The sequence below is a fragment of the Monodelphis domestica genome, chromosome 2 (assembly GCF_027887165.1).
Source record: "Monodelphis domestica isolate mMonDom1 chromosome 2, mMonDom1.pri, whole genome shotgun sequence".
NCBI classification, from domain to species: Eukaryota; Metazoa; Chordata; class Mammalia; order Didelphimorphia; family Didelphidae; genus Monodelphis; species Monodelphis domestica.
In genome coordinates this window covers 197,046,672-197,059,589 of record NC_077228.1, presented here as the reverse complement: position 1 = coordinate 197,059,589, position 12,918 = coordinate 197,046,672, and the positions used below count along the sequence as shown (strand labels likewise).

Below are 12,918 nucleotides of genomic sequence, written 5' to 3'. Positions count from 1 at the left end.
AAGGAAGGGTTTTGAAGGGAAAAAAAAGAAATGTACTAACTTTAAACATATGTAGATGCATGCATGCATACATACACATGTGCATATGCACAGTATGATAAAATTCTCGGTGCCATTTTAAGCTCTAAGAAAAAATTTATATGCCTGTGGATATATGATAAAAACATATAATATACATTCTATATATAGCATGTGTATATTGTATGCTTTATGTGTGTATGTAATATAAAGTTATATGTAATATAATATGTGTGTGTATATATATTAGAGGAGCAGTGTAGCTTAATGAATACAAAACTGGCTTCAGAACAAGAAAGATCTGAATTCAAATCCTGTGAGTGATGCATGCTGGCAGTGTTCCCATGGACAAGCTATTTCATCTCTCATTGTTTTAGCTAGTTCTCTAAGATTATCAGTTGCAGAGAAGATGCCAACTTCTTCATCCAGTTCTCTAGATCTATTGCAGGCCTAGTCTTTGGTAATTTTCTGTCTTTATTTTTTTTAAACCCTTACCAATATTGCATATTGGTTCCAAGGCAGAAGAGTGGTAAGGGTTAGGCAATAGAGGTGAAGTGACTTGCTCAGAGTCACACAGCTAGGAAGTGTCTGAGGCCAGATTTGAATCCAGGACCTCCCCTCTCTAGGCCAGGCTCTCTATCCACTGAGCCACCCATCTGCTCCCAATTTTCTGTCTCTATTTATTCCTAAATAAAGAAGTGAAGAGTTTAAATGATACTCACATACATATGGAGTACCTACTACGTGTAAAGAACTCTGTTAGGTGGCAGGCAGGAAAAGAATAGATACTTCATGTTATGGATTTGTTTTAAAATGTTTGAGCTAAAATAATTTCAGAAGTGGAAATGCTAAGATTCTAGGGATGAATTTTTATGCATTTTTATAACATTCTTTCACTAAGTTCTCCAGTTTTCTCTCTGTTAAATGAGAATAAACAAACTTTAAAAAAATACTAGCAACAATCTTTTTAAAACTGCATTGATTGGGCAGCACAGTGGATAGACCACCATGACTGGCATTGGGAGAACTGGGTTCAAATTTGGTCTCAGACATTTACTATCTGTTTGATCTTGGACAAGTCACTTAACCCTAATTGCCTAGTCCTTGCTATTCTTCTGTCTTAGAATTCATACCAAGAGGTCAGCAGGTCAGTGGATTGAGAACCAGGCCTAGAGAGATGGGAGATCTTAGGTTCAAATCTGGCCCCGGATATTTCCTAGCTGTATGACCCTGGACATGTCACTTAACTCCCATTGTTTAGTCCTTATTGCTCTTCTGCCTTGGAACCAATATACAGTATTGATTCTAAAATGGAAGGTAAGGGTTTTGATTTAAAAAAAAAAAAGAATTCATACCAAGGCAGAAGGTAAGGGTTTAAAATAACAACATTATAATTCTTACCAACCAAAGCTTATTCACTTCAAGGTGACATTTCAATTCTTTACTTTTTTAAAAAAACAAACCTGGCTCAACTCTCAATAGGGCATAGATATCAAGTCACTATTCCAGGAAAGGAAAGGGTTTCTTCAGACCATAGAACATGGTCCAAGGATCTCAGGTGATTTTCCAAGTGGCCTGTGGTTACAGCATCTCTCATGTTAACACAAATTTCTACTTCTTGACTATGGTCAGACAATAAGATATTTGTATATTAATCTACTGCTCCAATTAAGAGAAAGAACACATTAAAAATTTTACAATAATAAGGCATCCTCAAAGCCAGGAAAACCTGAGTTCAAGTTCGGTCTCTAACACAGCCTGAGTTTATGATCCTGAACAAGGTGCTTAGGATCTCCATGTTTTAGGGTGCAGAGAAGGTGCCCCAACCTGCATTGGTAAAAGGAATTTTCTCATCTTGGTGTTTTCTCTACTAATAAAATTAAAAGCCCCATTTATTTCCCTATGATAAAGTGTACTTAACACACACACACACACACTCTCTCACTCTCTCTTAACATAATTAGTCTATTTCTGATGATTCCAAATTTCTTTACTAAAATGGTTACTGTGTACATATTAAATGTTAGACCAGAGTTGGGCACTACATGGAAGAGGACGTTCTACAAAATCTGGTCCCTGCCCTCAAAAGCCTTACAATTTTTAAAAATTTTATTTTATTATTTTTTAACCCTTCCCTTCCGTCTTGGAGTCAATACTGTGTATTGGCTCCAAGGCATAAGAGTGGTAAGGGCTAGGCAATGGGGGTCAAGTGACTTGCCCAAGGTCACACAGCTGGGAAGTGTCTGAGGCCACATTTGAACCCAGGACCTCCCGTCTCTAGGCCTGGCTCTCAATCCACTGAGCTACCCAGCTGCCCCAAGCCTTACAATTTAGTAAAATGAATCTTTATATTTATTCTTTTTCAGTTATGTCTGACCCTTCAAGACCTCATATTTGGGGGATTCTTGACAAAGATACTGGAGTGGTTTGCCATTTCTTTCACCAGCTCAATATTCAGACAAGGCCAACAGAGTTAAGTGACTTGCCTTGGGTTACAAAGCTAATAAGTGGCCAAGGCTGGATTTGAACTCAGTTTTCCTTATTCCAGACCCTGAGCTCTATCCACCGCACCAACTAGGCACCTAGCTACCCAATAAGGAATCAGGTATATGTAAATCTCTATTGCATCAAGAATTCTGTTGCAAAAATCTAGGAGTGACACCAAATGCTACTGTATTACATGGGTAGGGTTGTGGGTGGGGAAGTTGGAGGGAAGGTATCCCATTGCAGATAAAGTAGTTATTTGGGTTGGACTGTGAAGATTTTGATGGACAAATGTGGAAGAAAGGTCTGTCCTTCCCAATAGAGGATATGGCACAGAGATGAGAAAGGACAATGGCCGAGAATGCAAATGACCCCAAAGTGCTGGTGTACAGGAAGCTACAGAAAGTCGAGATTCTAAAGGTATGGTGGGGCTCATTTGTAGAGAGCCTTGGCTGCTGACCCAAAGAGCTACTGAAGGGAAGGCAGAACCACACCAGCATTTTCAGAAGACAGAAAGAACTTCCATCAGAGCTTTAAGGTCTACAAAGTGCCTCTCTCCCAAGAACTCTGTGAGCTAGGCAGGGAAAATATTAGTAACCTTAAAAAAAAAAAGAAAGAAAATAGAGAAGTTAAGAGGCTTAACTAGAGTCACACAGTTGTGAGCTGGAATATGAATCCAAGTCTTCTTTACCAGCAATCCCACCCTCTGTGATTCTACCTACCCCATACTGAAGGCAGAATGCCAAATAACTCAGAAGGGCTAGAGTAGGTGATGTTAAATCCAGGTCCCTAAGCAGAATGATAACCGTCGGAATAGCTTAGAGTCATCCCCATAGACATCAGTTATTACAGGTCTTATTATAAAGGTGTTGAAGGATGTTTCAGCAGGTTCAATGAACCCCCAAAATGACCTAGTCGAAATAATTCCTATTAGCTTGTTTATTTATCATTTGTCTTTTTATGATTGCAATGTTAAATAATAACATTATTTGTTTCTGAATGTGTAGGCTATGCTAGCTATACTTCTGAATCTGGAATGAATTAATACACATTTACACAGCACTTTAAGATTTACAAAGTATTTGAAGTGCTGTAAAGCAATTTTAATTTTTATTATCTATTTTGTTTTCATATAGTTTTTATTCACAAACACATTTTTCCCCTAGCAAGACAGCTACCCTTTGCAACAAAGAAGAAAAAAATTAGTGCATAACTAAGCAATGCATTAACCTCTTCAAAGAATGGATGGAGGCATATTTTTCCCCCAGGCTTGGTCATCATAATTACATAGTTTTCAAGCTTTAGGGATTTTTTTCAATTAACATTGCTATAGTAATTATATATACACACATACATGCACTCGTATATAAAAATAATTTTCCAAGTTGTGCTTACTTCACTTCGTATCAGTTCATAGAAGTCTTCTTATGCTTCTCTGTATTTTTCATATTCATTGTTTCTTATGGTACAGTAATATTGGGTTACATTCATGTATTGTGATTTGACTATTCATTCCACAACTGACAGACATCTACTTTGTTTCTAGTTTGCTACTCTAAAAAGTGCTGCTAAAGACGTTTTGGTGTATATGAAATCTTTCTATACTTAACCTCTATATGGTATATGGATGTGGATATTTCAATCATTTTCTTAAAGAACTACAAATGGCTTTCCAGAATTGTTGAACCAATTCATAGCTTCACTAGCAGTGTATTAGTGCACCTGTCTTTGCCCTTTTGGGGTTCATCTTCATCAAAACCTTTTTATAAAAAACTCATCTTTATCAAAAATGAATTGTTTTGCTCTTTCAATTCTTTTGTTAGTAGTGAATGTGGAACAATCTTTTATATGGTTGTGGTTAGCACTTAATTTTCTCATGACAAGTCCATAAAGTAAGTTGTTAAGTGTTTTCATCTTCATTTTACAAGTGAGAAGAAATTATTTTTGAGAAATTAAGGGATTTGCTTAGGAGGGAAAATAGATAGAGAGCTGGGGCTAGAGTTAGAAATCTTAGGTTCAAATCCTACTGTACATACATCATCTATGTGATAAGAAGTAAGTCATAGCACCTCAGGGCCACAGGCTCCTCAATTATTAAAAAGGATGGACTAGCGAAAAGGATGTTGTTGTGAAGTCTCAGGATCTGTGTTCAAATTCCACTTGTGATGCTTTCTAAGCATGTGACTGTGGGCAAATCACTTAACCTCGGTGGACTCCAATTTTCTCATCTACATGATAAAGAGGTTGGGCTCCATGGCCTCTCAGGTCCCTTCAATGCTAGAGCTATCATCCTACAATAATAATACTTACCCCACTGACCTCATGGGGTTGTTGTAAGAAAAGTCCTTTGTACATCACTGTAAGTGTGAGTAGCTATTAATACTGAGACTGGTTTTACTGACTCCTGATTCCAGCCCTCTCTATTACATCCCACTACCCTTCACGATAGGAAAGAGGGAGCTATTTGGTTCAAGGAACTCAACTCGTAACTGCCCTCAAGAAGTTTATAATTCAGAGGTTTTCATAACTTTATATTTTACACAGCAACTCTCAAGATCCTTAGCACATAGTAAGCACCTACATGTTGAATGAATTAAGAGATCACTGTACACATCAATGACAATTTATGCTCCCCTTTGTGTTGTTTCAGCTTGCACTTTAAGGTCTGAAAAGTGCTTTCCATATGCTTTCTTGTTTGATCCTCACAAGGTAGGTGCTATTGTTATCCCTATTCTACAAATGAAGAAACTCCTGCTGATAGAAATTTACTTGTTCAGTCGTACAGCTAGTAAGTATAATGAGTTTCTGGGATGAGATTTAATCTCAGGTCTTTGTGATTCCAAGTTCAGCTGTCTGCCAACCATGAATTGGGTATGAACTAGAATGACAGAGAGCAATTTTTGCCCAGATGATGTGATGAACAGACTTTTTAAAAAGTTAGACAACAGCCCAGTGGATTTACGCGTCGGCTATGGGGGTTGGGGGGGAGGAAAAGAAAATTATCTATGTCTTTAATGAATAATGCTTGGAAATGATCAAATAAAATATATTTAAAAAATAAAAAATAAAAAAATAAAAAAAACTACAAAAATAAAAAAGTTAGACAACAAAACCAAAGAGTTTCCTTTGACCATTCTATAATCAACAGCATGCAAATGGGAGACAACTAGATGAGTCTAGAATTTGATCTGTGGCTATGGAACAGGGTAGATTTTTGTTTGAAGCTACAAGTTTGATGTGAGAATCATAACTGAGAATCCAGTGCTATAACAGCATAAAAAAGTTCCTTCCATTCAATCTCCATCTTGATTTAAAAGTTAAATTATATCTTATAATATAATCCTAACAATCTGATAGGATGAGTCTTAGAAATTGTTTTAAAGAGGCTACATAGAATATGTAGAATGCTTTTCCTTTTATTCTAAAATGAGTCCATAATTTTACCTTCAAGGTTAGGGACTTGTTTGTTTCCTGGAACGAATCATAGAATATAAGATTCACTTAACCAAAATGTTATTTGGGAGCAATATTGGGCATAAAAATCCTAGCCTGGTTGTTAGAAGAATAGGATTCCATTCCCAACTTTCCTTCTAATCACCTGTGTCTTCAGAGACAGGGTCTATTAACTATTCTGAATATGTGATATTCAGATATTCAGAATATCATTCAGAATGTTCAGAAATAACTGAAATATGAAATATTCAGTCTAATAACTTCCAAGATGAAATACTTGGAAATGCACTGAATTTAGAGTTAGAAAAGGCTCATGTCATCCTGGAAAAGTCCCCAAATCATGCTAGATTTCAGTTTCTTCATTGATACAGTGAAGGAATCAAAAGGTCATAGATTTAGAGCTGAAAGAGATCTTAATGGCATTCAAAGGCAATTAGGAAACTGAGGGAGGTTAAGAGACTTGCGCAGCATCACACAGATAGTAAATTTATGAGTCAGGATTTGAACCCAGGTCTTCCTAGTCAGATCTCTTTATACACTATCTCATGATGCCTCTCATTAGTGATATAATATTAAAAAACCTTGAGAAAAAATATAACTTAATAAGACTGAATTTATATATTTACTATTTTTTCAAATGATTTATCCCATAGTAGTTCATATAATTACAGTAACAGGAAGCTTCTGATAGATCAAATATTTCGATAACAGTTAATAATCACTATTTGGTACAAAGAATGAGGTCAAATATATAGTAGGCAGGAAATGAACAAATCCTGCAGTAACAAAGAACTTTGAAATAAAGTGAAAAACATTCCTTTTTACCAACTGTAAGAATAGAACATTGTTTCATAAGCTATTCTGTGGAGTATGGTTAGGTTGCTCTGATAATTTATAGAGATAATTTTTTAACCCCTTAACCAAATAGTCAAGGGATGTAGATTAGGGGATTCCACGAATAAAGTAAACCTAGACCATTCAAAATGCCCTTTCAGTGAATACTTTGGTTTCTTCCCTCATTAAAACTATGACCAACACTTTTCAGAGATCATTGAAATTAACATATGTGTCTTCCTACTCAAATGCTTTCAGTAGAGACATTATAAAACGAGTTTTTTTCCCATGTTTCATAGATCGCCAGAAATAGGATAAAGAGAAGCCTACCTATAGCATCTACCTCACAAAATTATTCCAAAAATAGTTTCAAATGAAACCATCCATTGTAAAGTATTTAGTGAAATTTTAAAGTCTATATAAAACGGCAGTTGTTAGCAATCCTAAAGAGTCACCATTAGCAAATACACATTTGGTTGTTTAAAAACAATTCCCAATTGGTATTAAGAGTCACAAGATGTACTAATTGTCAATTAATCCTGATAGGTAAACAATATTGCTCCATGTAATTAACTAATCACTTTTTATATTTGTGTTGGAATGGGATTCATATACAATACTTTATAACATTAATTCCTTACACAAAGTTAACCACTTTGGAGTCTCTCATAGTTTCATTCAGATAGAGAAATAAGGCATCAATTTAGACTAAAAATATACAGAAAACTCTCGTATCTGATATTACTAGGAAATGAGATGTACTGGTAAGTCACATATTACTAAAAAGTCACCATTACATATCATATGTAAACTACCAATTTTCAGATAATTAAAACACAATGACAAGATAATTTTAAAGTAATTCTATCCTTTCTTGATTATTCAAAGGACACTTATGGATCTTAATCATGAGGGCATCTGGGTAGCTCAGTGGATTGAGAGCCAGGCCTAGAGATGGGGGGCCCTGGGTTCAAATCTGAACTCTGACACTTCCTAGTTGGGTGACCCTGGGCAAGTCACTTGATCCCCATTGCCTAGCCCTTAATGCTCTTCTGTCTTGGAACCAATACACAGTATTGGTTCCAAGACAGAAGGTAAGGGCTCAAAAAAATGTCATTTGTATGAAACCATCCAAATCAAATTAATGGATAAGCTAACATTTGATCAGTATTCGATCCATACTTTTCAGGAATAATATGTGTTCCCGAATCTTTGCAAATATGAAGAAACTGGGTGGTTTTGTCATTGTATGATATTCCAAACAAATAAAATTGTATGATCTTCCAATCAAAATGTTTACTGTCAAGGGTGGTATTGTTCCATGTCATTTAATGTTCTTAAATCATTTACATTATCATATCCTAAGAAATGATAGTTCTAATGCCCATCTTGATAAAAAATCTCTACTGATAAGCACTATCCTCTGAAATAAATTGAGGTCCCACACTAGGACTCCCTTGAGATTATTTGTCACTTGTTTTAAAGTTCCTTAGACCCAGTTCATGATCTTACTTTATTTTAGTCTCTATGTGACAAAAAGGAACTCTCTCTCTTTCTCTCTCCTCTTCCTTCCTCCTCTGTCCCTTTCTTCCTCCCTCACTTTCTCTCTCCTTCCCTCCCTCTCTCTCTCCATTTATCTATAGAAATGCAGACGCATACAGACACATCAACACTCCAAATAACTGAAGGTTAACCTTCTACAAACCATAATTACCTGGAACAGAGGGAAACCCAGATATTAAAAGGGCTCCTTCATGTTGACAAAGAGAGCTGTTATGGACTATTCTGAAAGGACTGTGTAATAACAAGCTAGCATTTATGCACTCTTTGGCAGACCCTGTGCTAAGTGCTTTACAGTTATCTTATTTGATCCTCACAATAACCTTGGGGGGTAGGTGCTATTATCATCCCCATTTGACATAAAAAGAAACCGAGGCAAGCAGAGATTAAGTGACTTGCCCAGAGTTATATGGTCAGTAAGTGTCAACGATTGGATTGGAATCCAAGTATATTCCTGGTGCCAGACCCAAGACTGAAGAGAATCTTTACTTAGATCTTTACTCAGGTAAATGTGCAAAAAAAAAAAAAAACCCAACAGATAAGAAGCCAGAGTACCCAGCAATGTCAATCCAATGTGACAGGTGACAGCAGGGGGAGGAGATGAAAGAACTAGAAAATAAAGACAGAACTAATACTAATAAAACACAAGATGAGTCCATTTAGGGAAGCAGCAAACACTCTTTTATGGCTCAACAACTCTAAGGGGATCAATACTCTACTATATTCTGAAAAAGCTAGTAAAACTGATATTCTTTATGATGATTCACTAAGAAATGGTTAAATTATGTTCAATGTATTCTAAGGAAGATGTTTCTTTTCCCCCTTCAGGATCTAAAAAAGAATCCTTACTTTCTTTCTTAGAATCTCATACTAAGTATTGGTTCCAACACAGAAGAACGGTATAGGCTTGGCAATGTGGGTTAAATGACTTGTCCAGGGTCACCCAACTAGGGAGCATCTGAGGCCACATTTGAACCCAGGACCTCCAGTTTCTAGGCCTGGCCCTCTAGTCATTGAGCTACCTCATATATTTTAAATTAAATATTAAATTATATATGTATATATATATATATATATAATTAAATAATATATTTTTAATTTAAAAAATCTAAGAAACTGGCATTAAAAGAATGAACTTCAGTTTTATGGTAAAATTATTTATGTGGCATGCTTTATTTAGATGACAATATCAGCTAATTGATTGCATAAAAAAGCCCTGAGAGATAAAGGTGCTTCCAATTTAACAAAATATAAAATTTTGGCCTTTGGTAGAAAGTGTTTAGAGTCACAAATTTTAAGCAAGGATAAAGGTTTTCAGATTAGCATCAATATTCCTCCATTAGTATATCAAGATTTCTACCTATTATAGGTTCATAGATTAAGAGCTAGAAGAGACTTTCCTGGTCATCAAGTCTAACACCTCATCCCCCTCCCCCCCAATTTGCAGATGAGGAAAATGAGAGCAAGTATTTAAATGGCTTATTCAGAGTCATGTAGTCAGTAAGCTTCTGAGGTAAGATTCAAATTCAGGTCTTCCTGACTTCAACTCCAAAGGACTGTTAAACCTCTTCTAGCTGCCTTCAAAAATCTCCTTTCATCTGGCTCCCCCAGTAGGGATAGAAAACAAATAACAACACATATTTCTATATTTCAAGTATCTTATCTCCACTCTTCAGTCATAATTTTATAGTAGGTCCAACATGTTAAATTTACGATCACCCTATAGTATGGGAGGAAAAATGGAATTCAAAGGCATTCTTTTGACTGTCTCACATCAGAAAGAAGTCAAATCTCGATATATCAAAGTGGGATTAAAAATGTCAACATATAGAATTGATATATTTACTCAAAATATCAATAAGTGAGAGCCACATCAATCTGTGGTAAGTGCCCACAGTGAACTAAGTGGCACTTATTCCTAAGTGCCCTGCCTTCAACAAGCTTGCCCTTGACCAAGTCAAATATACCCCATCATCTTTTCTTGTGGTGTTTTTGGTTTAAATTTTTGGTATTCATTTGTTACACTGGGGTTTTTGTACGACAGATACTGTTCCTAACCTTTGACATCTCTAAATTTTAAAATGGCAAGGTCCTTTATTTCCTACTTCATTTTTCTATTTACTAAAATGGATATACATTTATTTAAATCTCCATGTAGTTTACATACAGACATAGTTTGCCTCCCCATCTCTTTCTTGTTTATTCTTCTATGAAAATCCCTTTGGGGGGGGAATAGGTATACTAAATTCTATTATTTAGTCAAATCGGTTTCTCTCTTTATGCATAATAAATCCACTGTTATCACAATTGTAGGAAGATGATCACCACAGTCCCATGGCCTGATGAATGAGAAGCAGCATTTGTTAAAGCTGGAAAAGTCCAGTTCTTTGATGGGTAACTTCATTGGAACAGATTCTTAAAGTGATGAAATCCTTCCATTTGAAAAATACTTAATTGCTGGTTTGAAATATTTTAAATAAACTTTTAAAAAATCATTTTAAAGTCTAGATTTATTCCTTTGTGTTTCTAACCACTGCACTTTTCATATTTTAAAAAATACATACAAATGTCTACAGATTTTCTTACAATTCTTTTAACCCTATACCTTGTTCATTTAACTCTACATCTTGATATTTTAACAAATAAGTGGGCTATTTCACATGAAAAGACATGTCGAGTGCTTTAATAGTCATTTTGAATCTTCTATTTAACCAACCAATATCTTTGGTTCACCTTCCATAATTTGGTATTGGTTGACCTGGGGAAGATGTTTAATTTAATTGGAGAAAAATGTTTTCATGGGCCAGGATAGCCAAGAAAAGTATATTTTTAAAAATTAGAGTGAGAAAGCAAACTGAAAGAGCCTAGGGTTATGATCACTGATAGTGCACCCAACTATGCTATAAGACAATCAATATAAGTTACATTTTGGTAACTTTTTCTATGGCTAAACTTGAATGCTACTTTTAGAAGCATCTCCAGCTGACACTCTCATTCTTAACCACTAAAAAAGTTTTCTTTAGCACTAATGGAAATCCTTCAACTGCAAAAGGAAAATAAATTCATGATATCCAAAATATTTGAGCAAAACAGCATTACAAAGCTTGAGGCTTCAACTTACCTTCTTGTAAATGGAAAGCAATATTTAGTCTTACAAATCTAGATTCTTCAAAAACTCTTCCTCTCAAATGAACAGTTTTAACTTGGGCTACATAGGCTATTTTCAAATTTTAAAGCTGAAAATGTCCATGTGAGTGGGATTTTAGGAATACCAGAGTCCTAATTTCTGAGAAATATACACTGCAAAATTTTCACCGCCAACAAAGATAACATGCAGTTTTCTAAAATAATATAAAATGAAAATTTCTCCGAAGACGAGCCTCACTTGTGAAGGCAGATGCTTTGGCCGCTCGGAGTTGGGAAGAAAAAGAGAAGTTGGTTCCAAGTGACCTATATGTGCCAACAAAAATAACTTGCATACTTTTTCTTCACTAAATTGCTACTTAAACAAATAAAACAAAAAAAAAGTTAAATTGCTACTTAAAACAAACAAACAAAAAAAAGTACCCACTTTTCTTCACAACAACTGCCTTAAAATCAGCCCGATTCTAATGCCTACTTGGTATTCAAAAGGAAGTCTGTTACCCCATCTTAGGCACCCCATAACTTAATTCTTTCTCTTTTGTCTTCCCGGGCTGCCCTCTGATTTCTGGCCACCATCGTGTAAAATCAACCGAAAGAAGGCAAAAACGTTTTTGCACCAAAGGGGTGAAAACCTTCAAGCCTCTGCCCTCTGAAAGAGATCACGTTTGCTTTCTGCAAAATAAATAGAAGTAAAACCGAGAGAGAGCAGGGACACTCTCAGCCGACAGAGTTTTTCAAAGACTCCTCAAAAGAATGAGGCTCGCCTCTCACCTTCCATTCTGCTGCTGCTGCTGGGGCTACTGCTGCTGCTGGGGCTACTGCTGCTCCACGTGCTCCTCCAGAGTAGCTGGATCCGGCACTGCAGCTGGCGGGAGATTCCCTGAACAGGGACTTCCCCTCTGGATACATACGAGTGGCGTCAGCGGAGGTTTAAAGGGACAGGAACTCGGTACGACTCTGTGTACGGGCTTAGAGCGGCGCTGGCTGGTGGTGGCCTTTTAAAGGACTTTTATTACAAAGGACTGACTGAGAATCATACATTCCTTTTAGTTTTCCCTCTTTAAATGTCAAACTTGTGAACCAAAGCGTGAAGCCTCTTTTTGGAAAGAGAAGGGGTGGTTGGAAGAGTGGATGCTTCAGAAAAGAAACTGCATCAGTGGCCGAGTTGAAAGAGTTTGCAAAAACTCCGGACGTGTGCGAATGCATAATATTGTTTTGGATGTTGTTGTTTTCTTGTAACTCTCTATTCAAAATATTTAGCTAACTGGGCTTAAATAGACAAAGTCTCTCACTATTTTCCGATACATCATTCGTTCTGGACCCCTCTTAGAATTTATATTTCAACTTGTATTATAATCATTTGCATAATTATCTCCACCTGCCCTCTCCCTATTCCCATCTAGAAGCTATTTGAAGGCAGAGGTT

At 36.2% G+C, this 12,918-nt stretch overlaps 1 protein-coding gene across 1 annotated transcript in view; it reads right to left on the bottom strand.

Moving 5' to 3' along the window:
• The window catches only part of IKZF3 (IKAROS family zinc finger 3), a 96,606-nt gene extending 84,026 nt beyond the window's left edge, over positions 1–12,580 (bottom strand). Inside the window, exon 1 of the mRNA XM_007482298.3 lies at positions 12,265–12,580. Coding sequence (XP_007482360.1) covers positions 12,265–12,271 — 7 coding nt within the window. The 5' untranslated portion in view covers positions 12,272–12,580. The remainder of the gene's footprint in view (positions 1–12,264) is intronic.
• Between the last annotated feature and the right edge of the window lie 338 nt (positions 12,581–12,918).